General features: G+C 52.2%; 3 protein-coding genes and 2 non-coding genes across 5 annotated transcripts; 2 read left to right on the forward strand and 3 right to left on the reverse strand.

The window, feature by feature from the left end:
* Positions 1 to 585: 585 nt before the first annotated feature.
* LOC34617876 lies at positions 586 to 2347 on the reverse strand. Its single transcript, XM_026335746.1, has 4 exons — positions 1990 to 2347; positions 1247 to 1390; positions 1023 to 1104; positions 586 to 700 (listed from the first exon to the last, which is right to left on the reverse strand). Exons 1-4 carry the CDS (start codon positions 2345 to 2347, stop codon positions 586 to 588), a joined length of 699 nt encoding a protein of 232 aa, XP_026191531.1.
* Positions 2348 to 10843: 8496 nt separating this feature from the next.
* On the reverse strand, positions 10844 to 10916 carry Trnaa-agc. The gene has a single exon. It is a non-coding gene; the product is annotated as a tRNA-Ala (tRNA).
* Positions 10917 to 11352: 436 nt separating this feature from the next.
* On the forward strand, positions 11353 to 11425 carry Trnav-aac. Its single transcript has one exon. It is a non-coding gene; the product is annotated as a tRNA-Val (tRNA).
* A 2005-nt stretch (positions 11426 to 13430) lies between these two features.
* On the forward strand, positions 13431 to 15029 carry LOC34617878. Its single transcript, XM_026335747.1, has 2 exons — positions 13431 to 14376; positions 14641 to 15029. The coding sequence occupies exons 1-2, from the start codon at positions 13431 to 13433 to the stop codon at positions 15027 to 15029; spliced, it is 1335 nt and encodes a 444-aa protein (XP_026191532.1).
* A 1046-nt stretch (positions 15030 to 16075) lies between these two features.
* Positions 16076 to 20124, reverse strand: LOC34617879. Its single transcript, XM_026335748.1, has 3 exons — positions 19476 to 20124; positions 17887 to 19178; positions 16076 to 17569 (listed from the first exon to the last, which is right to left on the reverse strand). Exons 1-3 carry the CDS (start codon positions 20122 to 20124, stop codon positions 16076 to 16078), a joined length of 3435 nt encoding a protein of 1144 aa, XP_026191533.1.
* Between the last annotated feature and the right edge of the window lie 873 nt (positions 20125 to 20997).

Genomic DNA, 20997 nt, shown 5'->3' on the forward strand with positions numbered 1-20997 from the left:
AGGTTTAGTTTTTGCTGCCACTGGCGATGTTGAGTACACGTTCTCTACGTTACGCGGTCTACCTGTTTATTGCTTTGTGTGCTGCACCAATCATAGCAGCAGACCCCAAAGCTTCCCGATGTGTGCTTTGCAATTGCAGGAGCTCGCAGAGCTCGAGAAGATACTTGATGAGGAAAACGTGGTGCTTTACGGGTGTCTTGTGGGAACCAACGGGCAATTAGAAGTGCCGCCCCCTCACTTGCAAGATTCGTTGCTCTTTCAACGGCTGAGGCAGTTTGCTTGCCACGAATACCCAAATCTTGTCGCATCACAGTTGAGGAAAGCGTCTGGCGATTCGTAAACTCCAACTCCAACGCTGTGCAGTGCCAGTTTGTTCTCTGAGTGCATGCATTTGTACTGGGGAAGGTAATAAGGGTTTTGTTCCCCGTGGCATGCAGAGCGCACAGGGGAGAAGCCGTCTGGTCAAGCAGTTTTTGTGCCATCCACGACATTATTGGACCTTTTGGTGCTGCATGGAGGCCGCTTCCAAGCAATCTTTTGCGTGGTTGTACGACTGAGAAAGAGGTCGACACAGTGGGTTCGATGCTACACGGAGGGGCGTCCCGTTAGAGGAGAAAAACATATCGGGCTGCTGTCCGTGCCGAGTTCTTCCTCAATAGCTTGCCATATCATGCGAGGCAGGTCATTCAAAACATCCAGCCTGAATGCCGTTTCCATACATTAATTGCTTCTTGCGCTGAATTTCGGTTGAGGCGTTAGGGCACCCCGAAACACTCCCGCATTGCCGCATCTCACGTGTAAGTTGCTCTTGTGCGGCGAAGTTTTATGAGTTGGCGTCTGGCAGCGAAGCAACACTACGCGGCTACAAGGAAAGGAATCACAGGAAGAAGTGAGTACCTCCAATTTGGGTGCAGATCTGGCCATAGTTCTTCAGCCCGTTGTATTCGAGTAGCAATTCTTTGGGAGACAATGGTGGACTGCAGTTGAGTGTGTTTTAGTTAGCGTAGTTCATTATGCTTTACCCAGAAAGAAGGCGCCGTTTGGACTCAGGTATCTCTGGCATGTCTACTAGAGACACACCATGAAAAGCTCCAGCTTCATCCGCGGAAGGAAGCGATAAAGGAATCGCCTTTGGAACAGAAAAGTCCTGGGTATCTGTGTGGAATACCAAAGTGTACATGTGCAAGGACCTCAGAAAATATGCACGTCGGAATACGTGTGAAATACGTGCATTCATATTCCTTACAGAACCCCTTTGCATTCCTGGTTGGGAAAGCGTATGTCATGGCGACAAGGAGACCATGAGGATCAAAATCCGTTAACAAAAAGACGGGCACGCGCGAATTGAAATGCTGATTGAGATGCCACACAACGCTTCTTGAGCATATATCTGAAAATGTGTACACTGTGCAATGAGGCTATGATCCAGAGGGATAGACTATGTCAACTATGTCAATGCAGAACACAGCAGGATCGGGGTTTTGGGCAAGCAGAAAAGTGGACAAGAGCAAATGAAATCCCGAGCATGAGAAAAAGTTACAGAAGATTCTTACCGGGAAACCCTTTCCCCGTTAAGAGGACACACGGGCCATTGCTGCTCAGCATGGGATGGATAGAATACAAGAAGTAATATACGAAGACAGCTCTCGCGCTGACAAACCGCTCAATGAATCTGGCGTCTAGAAGGGAGTAGAATACTGTTTCCTTTTCCACGACCTGCACGATGGAACCTGGATTAATGTAGCGTTTAATGCGGTCAACTCTAGTACCAGCACGAATTTGATATCTGGTCCTGCATGTACGACACTATCTAGTCCGATTGATGAAAGCAAATGGCCCCTGCTCTGTCTTGTCGTGATTTCCCCCATTGGCATCACTCTGGAGAGGTACCAATACCTCCAATGGATTTGCACAGTCGTATTCTTGGGGCCCTGTAGCTGTAGCAAGATTAATTTGAAGCACTGGCGTTATTCAAAGCAAAAGCCTCACAGTGCTTTTCTCTAATTACAATTGGTCCTCTTATGATGCACTTTGCTGTGCTGGTTATGCGTAGCCCCTCCCTGGGAACCTGTAGAAGTCGCGTAAGGGCTGAAACACTGCTTTCTATGACCCTCTGGCCCTTGGCGATGTTAATATTGGCATAGTAGAGCTGGCGTAGAGTGGCGTATCGGCATTCGGCATGCAACGAAACAATACTGCTCATAATTGCAAGCAGGTTGGCAATCCGTGCACTAGAGCTCACGGCCAATGGCTGAAGGAACTCAACCCTGGCAGCAGCAGATATTTCGTCATTCCCTCCATCCGAAGTCTGAAAAAGGTAGCATTTTCTCTTGTCGATAACTGCCATTATTGGGGTGGTACCTTTGGGGGCACGTCTGACAGACTACGCAGGAAAGACAAAGCTAGTAATTCGATATGAGGAATCGTGTTCGCGGCTGAGGCCGATCCGGCTCCATCCTCCTGAGACTCGCAGTATTGGTCCATAGTAAGAGGATTTGATGGATTACGTATGATGTTGAAGATCTGCAACAATCAGGAAATATTACCGACGGCTACGGTGTTTGCGTGTACACCTGAATCCAGTTTTAGATCTCACGCAAAATAGGCAAAGCAGGACTACCACATAGAACCTATTAATATAATAAGCATAATCAAGTAGAGTATGCCCGAGTGTGAGCGCACAATTGCTCGGTCACTGCGTGCAGTTCGTGTCGATACCCTGGTGGGCACCGCGGCCTGCCGGATGGGATGTGAATACCGCGGCATGTAAGGTGTGCCGTGCATATTGATGCTAGAAGCATGATGTCAGAAATCCGGGGAAACATGAAAGCTACTGTGACAGCCGGTTTCATTTGCACGCCGCAAGTGGCCTCCACGCCAAAGCCAGGATGCATGCATAAAGCTGCGGGAGTTGACATCCTCAGAACAATCCCATTCTTCAGGTCACATCCGAGCTCACGTTCAGCTTTGATAAAGCACATTCTCATCCGCCTACGTGAGGCGAGACTCCCTCCTTGCGGTCTTGACTACCTCCCCTGCATGCTCCTTTCCTGTAGAGAGTCCGAATTTGCGGCCGGCTGCTAAATGCTTCACTAAATATTTCACGGAAGTTTACGGCGGATGGGAGGTAGTTTTATGCCAGCAAATACTCTCATCTGCTAGGCCACCCTTTTTGCGTGTGGCAGCGCCTCCGAATCGTCCTACGAATGGGCGCTAGCCTAAGGTTTGCAGCTTGCAGGCTTAGTTGCTGCTAGAATACGCGTTTTCACTTTTTAAGCTAACGTATTAGCAGCCATCGGGGTGCTCCAAGGGTGTGTAGCTTTGTTCCCTCAGTTGGTGGTGTGCAAACAACCATCAGGTGCATGCCCGGCGCCCCATTCTTGCCACTCACGGTGAAAGCTGCTCGCCCAAAGTGCGAAATGTAAAGCACAGGAATAGAAGATGCAGGCGCGGCCACCGTTGCCCTGCAACGGCTCTACGGAGGACGGACTGCCTGATACCGATATCGATGACAGTAGCAGCAGCAGCAGCAGCAGCAGCGGGAACAGAGTAAATTCCACCGGGTTGCGCCCCCGGTCTGGTGGTCCTCAGAGCGCAGCAGCTGCTTCAAGTTGTTCCGCAGGGGTGAAACCCAGCGCTGCTGCTGCTGCCAGGGAAGCCCCAATGGCAACAGCTGCAGTGGATCAGGGGTCCCCCGAAGAGCCCCTTCAAGAAGCAATCCATGTGGGGGCTCGCCAACGCAGTGTACCGACGCCTCGAGACAGAGGCGAGCGACAGATCTCAGCAACAGAGGGCCGAGTTCACCATAGAGCACTGGCCGATGCGGTCCTCCGAGGGATTCCCGGTTCGGGTGCAGCCACACCCTTTGTATCCTCCGTAGACGCGAATCTTGTCTCTTCAACCTTGCGGACTCGCGCTGCGGAAATATGTTGTCAGCCTGGGATCTGCGAGCAGCTCTTTTTGATGCTGCGGTCCTCACAAGGGCAACTGGCTGCCCTCTGCTTGCAGCAGCTACCGCCCCCGAGTTTCATTGGCCTGAGAGACTCGACAGGACACACGCTGTTGCACTGGGCAGCGCTTTGCAACGAGCACACGGTCATGCTGCTCCTACTTAATGCGGGTGGGCCCCTTTTTCATCGCATTTTCTGCCTTCCCATTCTTCACTGCTATTGTGCAGCAGGCAGCAATTCGTCTTCACTCTGGTGGTGCACTGCTACGTCTGAGCCCAGCCGGTTCAAATCCGAATTTTTGAATAATTGCCACGTAAAGAGCGGCTACGGCAAATCTGGTGTATCGCTCCTGTCTCGGGTTGCTGCAGGCGCAGACGTGAACGCTCGTGCAACGGAAACGAAGCAAACCCCGCTAATGTGGGCTGTAACAAAGGACCATGCTGCAGCAGGGCGGTTGCTACTCTCCCACGGAGCAGCTCTCTTTGACTACCAACTGCAAAAGAGCAACTCATCGGGAGACTTTGAGGGCCAGATGGGAGGATATGCCAACGGCCTGCAGCCGCAGGTGATAGGCGACTACAGCCCTGAGCGGCTGGGGCAAAGCCCTTTGCTGCAGGATTCGAAGGGGGGCACCTGCTGCACGCTGGCAGCCCAGCACAACGCCCCAAAGTGCATTCTCCTACTTGCAAAGCTCCTCGGACCGGCTGCATTTGCGGTGCCCGATGCAAGCGGATCTACTCCTGCGCACTGGGCAGCCTTCAAGGTAGTCTTAACGACCTCAGACCCCGGCTTGTTTTTGCAACAGCGGTGTGCGCTGTAGAGCACCGCTCCGCCCGCTGCTGCAGAACGAAGCAAGACGGGCTCTCAAGAGCTGGAATGTGTTGATGTTGGTGGTGTCATTGCTGTTTTTGCTTGTACACCTAGGTGTTGTGAGGTGGTTTGGGTTGTATGCCTGGGTCCGATGGATATTTTGTTCTTGCTCTGGTGTTAGGGCCACACGTTGGTGCTGCGTCTGCTTTTGTACTTGGAAGCCGACGTTACGACTGTGGATTTGTTCGGCTGTCTGCCCATTCACCGCGCGGCCGAGGGCGGCCATTTGGAGGCCTTTCGGTGGGCCTGGGATGTGTTAATTCCAGCGGAAACCGCATGCAGGCGTGCTTCATTCTTTCAGGTGGACGCACGTGTGCAGTGGGGGGGAGGAGACGCATGCTCCCCCATATCCACGCGCCTGCTCTACTGTTTGTGCCTCGTACGCCAACTCCCGATCCTGCGCTCTCTGTACTCACAGCGTACTGTGTCTTGCCGATGGCCGCTCGGTTTTTCGCCTCAGAACTCTGGTAGAGGAAGGAGGTCAAGACCCCAACGAGCGCACCACCAAGACACGCCTTGTGAGGGCTTTGAAACCCTATTCCTGAAATTCCTTTTTATACCATTTTTCATGACCATCTACGCAGTTCTTTAGGCTTCCTTGACCAGAAGATGCATCAGAGCATAAAGACGCTGGTCAGCATACAGAGGGACAGAGAGAGAAGCTTGAAAAGAAGCTTTGGCTTGTGTCGTTCGAAAACGTGAGATCTCCCGGGCTGTCTTCCTTCCTCAGACACCACTGGACATCATGAATGCGGCAGGATGTGTAAATCCAGATATCGTGGCGTATCTCAAGAAGTCCCAGGAAAACCCCAGGCCCAGAGATGAAAAGTGCCACCGGGCATTGACGGAGGACGAAATGCGGGTGGGCACGCCTTAGAACTGCCCTTCTATAGAAGATGTGCGCCTATGCTTCTATTGGGATTTTATGCATTCAAATAGTGGCATAAATGAATATGCGTAGACACCAATACCTCTGGCCTTATATGTGAATACATGAGGATCCATCTCTGCACGTTTGCCACAAGCTGCGTCATGTGCGCTTCATCGCTAGGCGTTACCGTCATGTGCCATTTTCCTCATCATGTTTCGTTTCTCTTTCAATGCATTCCCTCAGCCGCCCCCCTCTTGCCGCCCGTCTCTCTTTTTTCGGCTCTTTACGGACTGCAGCGGCAGCTGGCACTTGAAGTTGGCTCCATTTCTTGCCCTTAGTGGACTTGCGCTGCTTCTGGTGGTCTATGCTCGATCGGTACGTTCCTAGGATTTATAATTCCCGCGTTTCTTTCCTTATCACCCTTTGTCCTTCCACACGCGGACAGCAGGCTGCACCATCGTGGAAGGGCAAGCATTTATATCCCTAGCATGGCTCTCTTTTCTCTACTTAAAATAGCGATGCAAAACCTTCTCTGCTCTTCTTTGCTAGTGTCACTGGCTGCACACTTCTACACGGGGTGCCGGTATACTCAGTGTTTGGCACTTCCTTATATTTTGCCTCTGCCTCCTCGAATACTGTCCTTGGGTGATTCCCGCCAGGAACCTATGCACTTCCGGAATGCATGTTTTTATGTATTTTATGAGTTCTTGTTCTAAGGGGGCTATCAGAATCGGGGCTGTAACTGCGCAGTAGGTACATGGGGGTCTAGACGCAGGCTGTCTATATCACGGTAGTCCTTCCCACATGCTGTCGGCCCCACATTATTTGCTGTCCTACTCAGTTTGATCCTTTGTACCTACCAGCAACACCCGCAAGTGTTGCAGCCGTAGGGCACGCTGCCGGTGCCTGGGCAGGTGGCTGGTTCGTATGGCTCTGTGTCCTGGGGAAGATCGGGGTCTACACAGGGCTGCTGCTGGCGCTTGTTTTGATATGCTCCAACCCCGGCATCATACCAAAACGCCCAAAAGGAGACTCTTCTGTCGAAGAAATCATGGAAGTGAGGCAATGGCATGCATTTTATCCATCAGCTTTGCGTATTATCCTGCAGAGCCGACAATACGAGGCTCTCAGGCAGTACAGGCTCTTGCGTTTTGTGCGTGTACAAATGCTACCAAATACATGGGAATGTCTTACAATTTTCGGGCTGTGAGAGAAGTGTCTGTTAATCCTGGATTCTGCTTGCTGCCTTATCGTTCGCACGGAGATATCCTAGAGCAGCACCGCTAAACTCTCTCTGGATGTTCTTTGTGTTGCTTTTGCTTCATTTGGGCTAAAAGTGTTGCGCTGTTGAGCTCGCTAAGATTGTTGCTACCATCTTATTTCGCTTTTTGTGAGCAGTTGCTGGCGGCGCCTGAAACACCCACTGAAACAGTGGAGCAAATTGAAATGCAAAGGCTATGCTACACCTGCTGGGTATACCGGCCCATTCGCACGAAACATTGCAGGTACACCCTTCATGGGGTATCTTCCTGTCTACTAGCCTCGTTTTTACTTCCTGCAGCCTCTTTAGTGTTGCGTTTTACTACCTTGTTCTCTTGCCCTCGCTGCCAGCACCTTCCAATGGTGCACAGATTTCAGTTAATTCCTGAATACTACGTAAAATCTGATCCTATCTGCTGCCGTCCGTTATATAACTTTCGCTCCAGCGAATGACAAACTAAAATTACGAAGAAATATGCACATGTAGGGTCCATTGCGCCCCTTTTGATTGGACTTCAGAGTTTGTAACAGATGCATTGAGGGTTTCGACCATCACTGCCCGTGGATAGCAAATTGCGTAGGCCATGGAAATGCCAGGTGCCTTACTGCCTGGATCTTGTGCGTCTGCTGTACCCAGGTACATTTTAAATTTTTCTTTTTTTGTGTGCTTTTACTTGCTCTTACCCCAATCCGGCTCGTGTTGTTCCACCGTAAACGCATCATTAAATTGCCCGTTGCGTCACATTTATGCCCATGCACCTAATTTTCGTGCATAGCCTTGGCGTACTTATCGTCACACTCTCCCGTTGATATATCCACGTGTATTTTCCCTCTAAAATGGGGAACTGCGTCATTGTTTTGCCCTAGTCGCTTTGTCTTTCGTCTCTCGGGCCTTCCCATTTGCCAGTTCCTGGCTTGCGTGCGATCGTGAACTTACACCTTTGCTTAGTTTCTTTCCGTTCGCATATCGCCCTTGGTATTCTTTGCTTTTAGGTATTGCACTTTTACCTTTGTTGCTGCTGTTACTTCCTGCACGTCAAGTCTGAGGGGCTCCTACAGGGCAGCCTTGAGCTCTTTTCTCATGATCCATTCCTTGCGGCGGTAAGAGGCCCTTAGCGTATGATGTTTGCATTGTTTGTACCACCAGTCATCGTACTTATGTTGATTACACCTGTCTGTGTTGTACTACCATCCACACTCCCATCATGGCTTGTGATTTGGTGTTTTACGGATAAATTTCTTCTGTTCTCAGTACAATTTGTATTGGTCTGAATAGAATGTGCAGAAACGGTTCATCTTCTTACCCCGTTTTCACCTACGTGTAGAATGGGAACAAGCAGTCTTACTTACAAGAAATCGTCTGTGCTTGCTGCGTTTTATGGCCAGGCCATGTACGCCCTGCCCTTCGTGATGTTTCGTTCTTGTGCCTTTTTGTGGATCCACTTGCGAAATGTGGCCAACCACCTCACAATGAACGAGCTCATCAACAAAGGGAGGTCTGTTCTGGGAGCGCATTCCATTCCCCTATCCCGCGTCTCCCTCTCTTTCTGACCCTGTTGGCCTTCATTATTGCTGTGGGTAGCAAACGAGCTCTCACCCGAGCAATCAAGCATTTTCAGCAACCTCTTCTCTTTCCCATTTTTGTGAGATCCCTGCAGATACAGGTATCTCTGGCGGAAAGTCGGAGTCATGACGCGCCATGGAATGCGTTGGAAGAAAACCTTTAACCCCCTTAGCAAAGGCGTGAGTTAGAGACATTCATCAATTCACAGATTCCTTTTTACCTGTCACAGTAGAGAAGTGAGTATGGACGTAAATAGTTTTGGCTAGGCTGATATTGGGCATTTACGGCAGTGACAATACTGATCTCTGCCCTTAGTGTGACAAAGGAAAGTACCATATCCAAAAGTTGTGTCTATTTCCAAGAGAGCGGGCGATGCAATTCCTCACACATTATACTTCATCAAGCAAATGAGAGGGGCGGAGAACTCTGTGGATGAGTGGATTCCCATCTATATGCCACTACTTTTTCTTGGTTCTCCAAAGGTCTGCATGTCGCTGTTAATCATTCCATTCATTCTTCCACATCCTAGATCCCCTGACCCTAACTGTTCGCGGATTCGCTCACAGTTTGACCTTGGTGGATCCTTCCCATCCGTTTCGCTTTTTTTGTGTACGTTGACTTGTAGGTGTGGCAGAACTGCTGGGATTTCTGGATGGGGCGCAGTTCCCTTTATTCGCACGAGCTCCCGTTTGTGCGCCTTCACCACGCGCCCGTCCCAGTTTCAGGGGGCAACCGGGGCATATTCGTGCAGGCATTGCGCGTAGTTGATAGCTTCTTCTGTAGCTGCTGCCGACGAGCACCACCAGTTGTGGCTGCAGCAGATGAAACGTCAATTGAACTCGCGGGTATGCGCACAGAGGTGCGGAAGCAGGCGTAGGCCCCAATGGCTTCGATGAGCCCCGCACCTCACTCACTCCTTTCTCCCCCTTGACTAAAAGTGACTGGTCTCCCCCGTTCTGTCTTACGACAAACGAAAGCAATTTGTCTGCTGTTCTGTGAGTGGCGGTCTGCGATAACGGTGCACGAGTCCAGAAGTAAGATTGCGAACAGCGAAAGTGTAGGTCAACAGTTAGAGCTCACGCTATGGGTGAAGTACGAAGTACAAAGAGTAAGAGTGGATGACTGGAACGCATAGACACCAGTGTACCCTCTCGAGACGTCTGATGATGCAGCTGTTGTTGAGAAGCACCGCCGACTACTCTTTGATGCAGTTTGCATATCTTCCACTGGATATACCTTGTGTGTACGATGCATGCTCAATGAAAGCGGTTGCTATCTGTGTGTATGTGTTCTCCATAAATAATTCAAATCAATCCTGCCTATCTTTTGTCATCTATATATGCCGACTCGTTAATGGATCAAAATAGTTGGTTCATTACCAAGAAATCGCGAATAGTCGTGACAGGGGCCCCCCCAGCGCCCCTGCCTGTGGCTGCCTCCCGCCGCCGCTGGCTGCAGTCCGGCGCGGCTGCGCAAGATGCAGCGACTGTAGCACACTGAGTGTACAAACTAACCACACCTTGTTGGTCGCACGAGGGCGGACGAAGGGAATGCCGCACATTGGCTAGCAACCAGCAACCAGCCCATGGCCTGGCGCATAGTCGTCGCAGCCCATATGGGACTTCACCATCCTCCACCACGTCTGCAGCCTCCATCTCCCTTGTTTATCAGGTCATCAATTGCGCGAGTCGACCGGCTTTACTGCAGGTGCAGGAAAAGCGGTAGGTACTTCGGACATTTGAAAATAGGGCGACACAAGCCAATTCGCCCAAATGCTCTCACAAGCAGCTCCTAGAGTGGCAGTGTGGGCCATTTAATAAAGGAGCATACCACGTAACTGGTGTGCACACTCGGTGTGTCCTGCACTTCCGTTTTTGTGAAAGTCACTTGAAAACAAAGCGAGATGCGGTTGAGAGCTTTGCAAAAACGATTTAAACACCGAGTTCCATCATGATGCCCTTCATTTAATAGTTATACAAGTCTGGTAAAGAATTGACCTGAGGAGCCATTGGGTGTCATGCGGCTTCGGTGTGTTACGGCACAACGCACAACCTCTAAAAATGCCGAGCACCAAATGTTTAGTGACGACAGTTGCGCATTGAAAAAAACACTCTTTGGCATATAGCTACGTTGACCTTAAGCAGGGCGCCGCTCCTAGCCGCCCGCCTTGAACGGAATTGGAAGAAGCCGCAAGGGGGTCATTATTGGTCAGATTTCAAAACCATCAGCAAGAAAAATGGTTCGAAAACAAAGTTGGTAGCTTGATGGCCGATTTAATATCATTCATCATAATTGGGACAAAGAAGCGATGCCACCTTTTAAGAACAATGGACGACGAGGGTATCGATCCCTCTACCTCTCGCATGCTAAGCGAGCGCTCTACCATTTGAGCTAGACGCCCTCACTGCGACTGCCTCTGGTAATCAGTCTTTGACTCAAGCCAAACCGTCTACACTAAATATTTTGTTTAACTGAGCATTAGCAGATGATATGTGAAGCTATATCTGGAGAGCTGAATATCTACTGGTCCATTATGTAGGAAGAAGGGCAATCATTCTCGCACTCCTCTTTATTCCGTGGGCTATCTGCGTTCGTAGAGTGAGGAATCTGCTTGGTGGTCCAGGATTCAGTGCACGAAGAGTTCCTCCATGGCCAATTCTACGGAAAGCACACAATAGGTCCATTTGGCCCTCAGCGTGTACCTCCTATAACACAGCAGTCGCGTTCTTCTATTTTTTCCTGTGTGCTGTAATGCCTGCTAAGCAGTATCTTCCTTTTGTAAAAGGTACCTCTGTATTCTTTTCGCCACCGTGTCCTTAAAAAACGTCTCCTTCGCCGCGGGCATGGTCTAGTGGCTATGACGTCTGCCTAACACGCAGAAGATCCCGGGTTCGATCCCCGGTGCCCGTATGCGCTTGCATTTCCTGTTTTTGTGTGGTTTGCTCTTCCATCTAGTCCGCTGGGTTCTCTGGATATTTTAATTAGCTCCAGCTTGGGCACACGCCGTCGACTTCCCCCACTTACCGTAGAGGGAATGAAATATACGAAAATACGCATCGAATAAGCCCATTATTTTGGAATGCTGGAAAATTCATCTGTTCGTCTGAGCACATGCATTCAAATCGGATCAGGCCGCTCAAGCTGGCCCTATACGAAAGCAGGTAGAGAGATGTGACTCCAGACTTCATACAAACTTACTTAAGAGTTATTGAAAATCCTTCCCAAATAGCTCCCTCAATCCCCTACCCAGTTCCCTCAGCGCATTACTACGAGAGCAGAGAATTAGCTAGGGTGTGCGTTGGTGCACCTCCTATCTACTCGGAATATTCACTGCTTCTAGTTGTACACAGCATCTAGCGAACGCAGACACAGCATCGCGTCTTGTTGTATTGACCCGACGGTCCACTGCATAAATGAGATGCGCGAACACACAGGCCAAATAGCCAATTATTTACTAACTCGTAAATAAACATAACAAGTGTAGTACAAAGAGCATAAATGTAGCTTAGCCGGCGACACTTACAGGGGAGGAGAGGCGGTGCAAGAGGGCTGAGCTTTTAAGAGCACTCAAGAGATGACCAAGGACGAATGCAGTTTGTGCATTTGATGGATGACCCAATATGCCGATGCATGAAAAGTAGAAACCTGAAGTTCTATCTACTTGGAGTAGCCATTCTGTCAGTATCTTGGTACTAAGTGAGGCCTTAGCTGATTTTACTTCTGTATTGACAAAAACTTAAGCGGATCTCAGAAAATATATTCTCTCCCTGTAGGTTTGGCCATATTTATCTAACAAACTTTGGTCCCAGCGCAGGTGGGCACATTGGGCTATCCGGCAGGAATGGAGGGATATGTAAGCTGCCCTTCTTCATATCACAAGTACAAAGGCTTCCCGAGCAAGGCCAAGCCTGTTCCTGTGGAACTCGAGGAAAAATGTAGCCATCATATTGAAGCCTGAATACACCCCTAAAACAGATGACCCGGACTACGTAGCCTGCCTTATGCGCATGCCTGCAAAAACGCATTTCGCATTGGATAAGGCACAGTAATACATAGGGCAATTTTACCACAAGGACCTATGTTCCTGTAAAAAACTCACGTTCAGCAACCTCATTACCGAGCATCCATGCATGGTTAAAAGGAAAAGTGCTCTATCAGTTTCCATCAACTGAAAGCTCAGTAACTAAAAACAACATGCCCACATGCCCATAGACGCACACTTAAATGCTTGGGTGCTTACTTTAACCTGCTCAGTCAAGAACCATCCAGCCCCTCTTTGTAACGAGCTAAATGAGGCAATCCACGGCAGTGACGATAGTACAATTGAGGTGTATTGACAACATGACTCATATTTTATAAACTGCCTCTTATCTGCATGGAGGGAAACCACATTACAGCTATATGGTCCTCAGGCTCGCTGGCACCAACACGACTGCTGGCTTGCAGAGTTGTTGGGGCCAAGCCAAGAACTACATTAAAAGGCAAATAGGACTTGTCCTTAGCTATGAAACTGTAAAGGGAAAGCTCCCCTATTTTTCTAGCAGCAGCCCGATAGCTAGGATCAAAAGTTTTCCAGCCCCACAGCAGTCACTTTGCTGCAGTTATGTTTTCGTTATAGTAAACCCCTTATTTTTAATTTTTATTTTTTGCATATAACTGACTTCCAGTTTCCCGTTTTATCAGAGCTACACACACCCCTGCCCTCCCCCTTGCCTGTCGCGGTCATTCTGCTCCGTTCATTGACTCAGTGCGTCATTCTTTCTTTGCCTTCCTTGTTGGATCGTATCTCCGTTGATTTATCGTAACTTCAAGCTTTGCATCACTCATCAGGTTCTGCTTTTGTCAGCCGCAGGCAGAGACGGCTATAGACTGGGGCATCCTGACTTGCTGCCAGCTACGCAGCGAAAGCCAAGCCATGGGAGAAGAAACCCGTCTTCTTTGCCTCTGCAGCGGTTGCGAACCCCTAGCTGCAGAGAGTCGCTACTTAGGCGTTCAGTTCGCCTCTGTAGGTCCCTGGAAGCTGCGCATTGTGGCGCTTGACTGCCAGGGGCCACTTCGTTTACTCGGGGAGACCCCCGAGACCGCCACCCCACTTGGATCCATTCCTCTCTTGATAGATGAAGCAGCACCGCGTCACCAGGGCGCTGATGCTAACGACAGGAGCCTCACCGTCTTCTTCATTCATGGAGGTGGTGGCCGTGCTGGGCAGTTTCGTCATGTAATTCATTTCCTGTCACAAAGGGGAATTCGCTGTATTGCTCCAGACCTTCCGGGCCATGGGCTCAGTAGAACGGCCTCAGGGGCCGCCCGAAGAGACCCACAGGGAGCCCCTGTATGCCCTGTGGAAGACACACAGAGCATAATTAAGGCCGTGTTTGACGCCCTGGCTGGTACTCGAAAGGACGAAAAGAAAGCGTCCTCCACCCCTCATTGTGGATCTCCTCCCCGGCGTGCTGTTTTGGTGGGTCATTCGTTCGGCTGTCTGCAGGTTCTTCGGCTGTATTCTCAGCTTTCCGCTGAGAACAGGGAGACAGAAGTGTCGGGAATATGCCTCATTGGTGGCGATGTGGCAAGGGGGCCCCCCGGGCTGGCTGCCTGGTTGTTTCTCTATTTACCCCGCTTGGTGCTGCAGCTGATCCGCTCGTTGGTAGGGCAGGTATCTCAGCGTCTGCTGTACAGTGGAGAGACTCGGCAGAAGAATAGGCGCCTGATGGATGACGAGCAGCAGATTACTTCAATGAATCTTCTGGAAACTGTCCTCGAAATACTAGCGCACTTGAAAGGAGGAGAAGCACACAAAGAATTCCAGCGAGGTACACACAAGCAGAGGGAACCAAGGGAGGAAAGCGCAGCGGCAGGATGTTTCTGTTGCGGCAACTAACAGTGTTGTGCTGTAATGGGAACAAGCAGGGAGTATAGAATAGCAGTTTGAGTTTCATGAAGTCTGGGGGACGGGAGTCTGTACATAGTCAGGGAATTTAAAGGGTATTTGATGGGGGGATCGTCTGGCGTGCTTCTATTTGCCGATAATATTATTCCTTACACATTTGTCCACGCATGTATGTGTAGATGGCAGTTTTCTTAGCCTTCCCCCCTCTCATCGTCCTGTATGTATGTTTATTCAGCTGCTGATGCGTTCCGTGATAAATCGCACCGTCCTCCGGTGTTGCTGCTCTACGGAGAGGGCGATTCTGTTACGCCTCCTGCCGCGTCAGCCGCAGCACTTGCTGCAGCCTTAGGGGCAGGACCTCTTCCTGCGAGCCTTCCAAGCCCCCAGTATCTGCGACTGCCCTACACAGCCTGCGGTGCGGAGATCCGTGGAAGCAGTTGTAGCAACAGAAACCTGAGCGAGTGCCTTGGCGGAGGACCGCATGTACCCCCGGAGGAGTGGGCGAGGCAGGGGGCAGTGACAGCGGCGGTAGTGGGGAAGGCGGGCCACAATGTGATGCTCGAACAGCCGCTAGAAACCAACAAAGTCATCTGGGAGTTCATTAAGAGGCAGCTACAAACTTGAAATGCAGCGAGCAAGGAATGATTGTGAAATGCTTGCTCTCTGCTGTAGCACACACGGGCAAGCATGCACCACTACGAAGGAAAATGCAACTGCTCTCCTTCTCCATGCCCTCCTCTGCGTATTTGATGTTAAAATGTGTCAACCCGTATTCCGCGCCAGCGTCACTTTGGGCGTCAGAGACTTTAACGGCCGGATTTTTTTCCTCCAAACAACAGCCAGATGCACGCCGCCAAACCAGAAGCTGGAGGTGGAAGCTGCTTGAATTTTGCATCCTGTATTGACCGCCTTTCTGTGTTTAGAGCCACATCCTTCTGCCGTTCTGTCCCCGTCATTGGCCGTTGAGCCACCTAACAGAACGGAACGGCCTTGTTGCTTTAGTTATGCAGGAAGCCCCTACTGGAAGGCGCTCTAACTAGGAGCCTTTTATATTCCCGAACCAACACTTGCAAGATGGGGGGGCTTTTAAAATACTCCACCCTTGCGGTATTCGACTCCTAAAGTAAACCGTCGTTCATCAGTTTTAGGTGAACTGCATGTGCATGCGGCTATAAGCAGAGTGCTGCTAAGGAGGGAGAGACGTACGTCCTAAACGCACCCGTGCACAGCTGAAGAGGTGGATTGGACGCCAGGAGAGAGAGTGTTTTCCTTCCGAATAACGCCTCTCCCTCCTCAGAGCTTGCTCCTGACCCTCGATGTGGAATCCTGTCCTCAAATGCATGCGGACCCCGCCCTCTGCTTCCCCCTAGACAGTACAAATCTGGTGCCTAAACCGTGCAGATATGCATGTGAAGTTCACAGAAGTGTATATAGACACCTTTATGGTGAATTGGGTGGCATCGATTTGTAGTTCCCTCTGGGCCGAAAGCCACTAGATGTCTTTTGTCGGCACTAGCTCGTCATGAGGCCGACGGCAGCAACAGCAGCTACTGCTGCCGCTGCTGCATTCGTAGAAGCTACTGAAATGCTTTGGGGCTGCTCCTGAAGCAACGGAGGCAGCAGCTCCTGCTGCAGAATCAACTACTGGCACCCTTGCGCTGCAGGGCTCTTCACATGTGCTTTTCGCACTGCCTGAGACGTTTCACAGCTCCAGATGGTGAGGAGGCGGCCGCTCTCACAGCTCCGGCTCTTCGAAAGGGGCCTCCGAGGGCTCCTGCCACCTTTGGACTACAAGGCACGCCGGTAGCATGCGATTTCCAGTCTCCCGCGGAAGCCACATTGCTGAGACGCCGGGATCGGCGCTCAGTGATTTGGGCAGCCGGAGGGTCGGAAAGCTGCCCTACTCCCTCCTCCTGGTGCTCCCGCGGCTTAGCCGGCCCCTCATCAGCGCCGTCGCTGCTTGTGCCTTCTGCCTGCAGGGTTTGGGCTAGCTGTGAGGCGCTGCTGGGGGGGCTTGTAACCATCCTGGCTTCCCGGTCGCCACTAGCGGCCAGTTTTGCGGATGGAGCAGCCACAGCACTTGTTGAGGCACACGGGGAAACTGTTCCTTTTGATGAAGCTGCGTTGAGAGGTCTTGAAGGCCTTGATGGCTTCTTAGGAGTGTCGGAATATCGGAGGCCAGGCGAGCCTATGCGCCCGTGGGGCCCCTCTGGAGCCTCTGGTGGCCCCTGAGCCCCCGCGCGCCTTGGAGACGCCGGCTTGCCACGATCTCCTGGTGCCCTTCCCCTCACTGCCGCCGCTGCAGCGCGAAGCACAGCGAAGGCTGCAAAGTTGGGGCGGGGCAAACGACTCTCTGCCGCCTCTTCCGGGGCGTGTGCATTGGTACTGGGAGAGGCACCAGCAGGCACAGCATTAGCCTGCGTCATCGCGGCAGAAAGCGGCTTTCTTGGTGTGCTGGTGGGCGAGCTCAGGTCCTTCGAGTCTCCTACTCCACTTGAACGGGAAACGCCGCAGGGCCTCATGAAGCCCAGGGGGCTACCCGCAGTCCTGCTGACACTGCGGGACGGAGTGCGGGCAGCAGGAGAGAGTGCCCCTAGGTTACGCTTCCTTGGTGAAGACGCAGCAGCCACCGCCGATGGTGTTGAAGCACGTGGAGTTGCTGGGGAAGCAGGGCTAGAGGATAACGCACGTGGAGTGGAAGCCCGACGGAAGCGAGACGCAGAGGTAGGTGTGCGGAGCTCACAAAGCAGCTTCTGCGAAGATTCGGATGGTGCTGCTGCCCTTGCTGCAGCTACGTCCCCAGGGTCACTCGGTGTCGACGCAGCAGCAGGCGCACTAGGCGCAACAACAGACGACGAGGTTGCTATTCCTGGCTCGTGTGCTTCCGAGCGAGTCTGAATGACCTCCTCCTTGCTGGTGGCAGACTCCGTCGGTAAGGTCTCGGCAGCAGCAGCAGCAGTCGGCCCAGCAGCCGGAACAGCGGGAGTGCGCGCTTTCGTCTCTGCTAGGGGGAGGGTGCAAGGCGCAGCCGCTGTTACCCAAAGGGCAACGCAGCTTATGTCGTCCCTCTTCCCACCGCGAGGCCCCTCTCCTTCTCCCCCCGCCAAATGCGCGGGGAGGGCCCTGGTGCCCTCTGGAGCGGCGACGAAAGGCCGCTCGTAGAGCTGCGAAGACAGCAAAACCGCGCAATCAGCCGCATCACATGAGCGATGTGACGGCAATGCAATGGAGTCTCCGGGCACCCCGAGGCCGTCTCCTCCGACGTGGCGTTCACTCGTTTCTCCCAGTGTCTCTCTACCCTCCTTGTCTCCCAGGGCACCCACCCACCACCCACCGTCCCTCCACACACACCCTAGGAATGCGCAAGGCACCTACACGAAGGCTGGGCACTCATGTGGTCATCATGTAGACAGCAGGGAAAGGGGCGCGTGTTGGTCAATGGAGAGGTATTAGGGAAATCTCGCTCTAGGAGGGAACCTACACCATCTTGCGACTTCCGTTTTGCTATTTTTACAATGAGCTCCGCAATATCTTGCGCGGGGGTAAATCCGATAAGGGTTTTCTTTTGCTGCCCCTCTTCCTGGCTCAGCTGTTGCTTGTGCTTCTGTACCCCTTCCTTTCCCTGTTGTTGCTGTTGCTGTTGCTGTTGCAATAGCGCAGCCTCCTCTGGCGAAATTGCAAGCGAAGAGAAGACCTCGATTTCCCGATCAAATAGATTGTCTGCCACTCCATCGCTGAAAATGAGAAGAAGATCGCCTGGTTGCAGCAATAGGGGCTGCGGTGGGGCGTATGCTATGTCTGCAGTATCGCCTTGCGGGTCTATTCGTTCTAGCACAGAGACGAAGCGATCGCATCCTTGTTGGCGCAGCGTTTCCCACTCTTCCTTGGGTGGCAGATTACAGAGTTGATAGGGAGCACCATTTTCCCACCTCTGCTCTTTGGTACGCCAACAGCATCGTCGCAGCAGCCTCGGAAATCTGCTGGAGCCACTGCCCGCACTGCCCACCATGCCGCCCGTGGCGGATAGCAGCAGCGCCTCTGGTTTGATGCTCGGGGCCTCAGACGCGTAAAAAGACATGCTACATGGCATCATCTGGCGCCGCAGCACCATTAAAACAGAATCGCCTAAGCAGGCAACCCCCAATTTGCCCGTCCGCCGGTCTATACAGCCCACTGCAGCAGTGCTGCTGCCCCACCTGTTATCCGCACTGCTGCAGACTGCCTCATGGGCCCGCTGCAACAGTAGCCTTGCGCGCCCATTCGCGTCCAGAGAGAGGTACTGGGGAGACATGCGCTCAGGATGAAGGTGAGCCGCTGCCTCCGCGGCTGCGGCTGCGGCAAGGCCTTCCGAAAAGCGAGAGGCGTCGATGCCCTCAACTGCCCAGCTCCCTACTCCGTCAAAGACACCGAAGCATCCTTCGTGCTCCAAGTAGAAGAATGCGTCTTCACAGCAGCTAGTGCTGCCCTTCGCCAACCGGCAGCCTCCCCCCTGCAGCTCGAAGGGAATGAGCGCAGCAGCGGCGGCCCCAGCTGGAAATGCTGCCGAGGCAGCAGCTGACTTGTTGCAGCGAGTTCCCCGACAACCAGCGGCTGAGGCGGCAACTTGCAGAGACGGCTGCCGCTGTTGTATCTGCAAGCGCCGCTGCTGCAGCATGATGCGCCTCCAAGTGGGGTACAAAGAAGGCTCCACAGGGAGTTGCGGCAGCAACGCCGTTGCGGCCTCAAGGTGAACGTACACTGAAAGAGGGGCATAGGCAACGGCCTCCTCGAGAGCTGCACAGTCCTTTAAGAGGAACCCTCCTAACAAAGTAGGGAGCTGCTTGGACACCCTGAGCCGCTCCACTTCTGCTGCTGCCGCCGCCAGTAGCATGTGTGGCGGCTGTTGCTGCTTTTGCTGTTGTTGCGGCTGATGCTTCTGCCTGAACCGGCTTCTAATGTCCTCCGCGAGTGCTGCACGCTTTCTCAAGGAACAGAAAATCGGGCGAATATGCGAAATAAACTCTTGCAGCCGCTGCAGGAGCGCCAAAAACGGCGCTTCGGTACTTTCCATCAGGTGCAAGGGACCGCGGCACGAGAGGCTGGCTGCAGCAGACGCAGCTGTGGTGCTCATCACTATACAGCTGCCCGCTTCGGGTTCTAATCCAGCTGGAACGGGGTACAGGGGCGGATCAGGTTCTGCCGTGGGGAGAGGAGAGCGTAACAACACAACAAGCTTGCACACCTGTCCACTCTGTGCGGCCTCTCCTAGCCAATCAACATTCTCCTTCTCTGCTCCTGACTCCGACCCTGAGGAATGCCCCATTGAGATACCATCACAACCATCAACTGCTGCTCCTGCTGATGTTTGGTCATTGGACGGCAGTTCCCCTTTGTTGGACACACCTGCTTCCTCAGATCCTCCACAAAGATCCGCGGGGCTTTCGGAGGAACAGTCCTCGTTGGCTGAGTACTGAGAGGCCTCAGGGATCAAGCGGACTGAAATAATGTCCAAAAGAGACACAACAACCCCACCGACCTCCAAACCAGCGTCACTGAGCACGGCAACACTGGGGACCCAGTCGAATGCATGCGGTTGCTGCAGCGGACAGAGAATTCCGCTGCCGCAACTAGAATTCTTTGCAACCTGGGTAGCAGAAACGTCGGCAGCAAAGTGAGACAGAGGGGAGTGCGGCTGTGGTAGGCCCACTTGCCACTCGTGCTGTATGTGGAGGCCTCCCATGGTTTAGGTGCAGCCGAAGTTTCTAGCAGGTAGTGACTCTTCTGACGCAAGCTTATCCCTCTACAAGCGAAGTAGGAGCACACCCCGCCCCTGCAGCGCCCTATGGGGGGCTATGCCTGTCAGGCGTCGGCGCGCAGACACGGCAGGGAGTCGCCTGCTCCCCGAAATGCCACCTTCATAGACACCGTCTGTCTAGTATTTACGTGCTACAAGAGGACGACCCTGGCGTGTTCCTGTCCTTCGCTTGACTGGCCAGAGGCACGAGTACAGGGAGGGGCTGGATAGACTTGTGCAGCGTAGGCGGCGAGCGACTCGCGGCGGGAAGTCCCTTCAAACGGATGAAAATATGAAAAAAAGCAAAACCTGAGTAAGCGCGCGGCCATAGACATCTACATGCAAACACAGGGAGGTCCGTGTTACTGCGGTGGGGTTGCGCCATGTCGCGCTTCCCCCAGGAAGGAACCGAGAATGCTGGAGGCAAACGATCGTGCCAATATTCATAGCACAGTTTAAGTGAATAACACAAACCTGGCCTAACAGTACCTGAACCGCACACAAAGATCTCACTTACACAGTTAGTTCGAAGGTAGCACACCATTCTTGTAGCACTTCGAGCTTAGCAGCCACTGCGACTTCTCTCCCTTCACATCTGCACAGTATTTCTGACTCCCTGACTAAATCTGTAATGTTGTTAAATTGTTTGTCCAAGAATAGTTACAGGTTTTCGGTACAATATAGCGAGCCAAATTACACTGGGGCACTTGCAGCTACAGTGGTACAATTTATTTCAGAGTTGGTAGAGAATTGGCTACGCAACCTGACTGTACATCTTGTTTGCTAACTCGTAGAAACAGATCAATGCCACAACATACA

Source organism: Cyclospora cayetanensis, unplaced genomic scaffold (genome assembly GCF_002999335.1).
Source record: "Cyclospora cayetanensis isolate NF1_C8 unplaced genomic scaffold, CcayRef3 CcayRef3_contig_8, whole genome shotgun sequence".
Taxonomy (NCBI): Eukaryota; Apicomplexa; class Conoidasida; order Eucoccidiorida; family Eimeriidae; genus Cyclospora; species Cyclospora cayetanensis.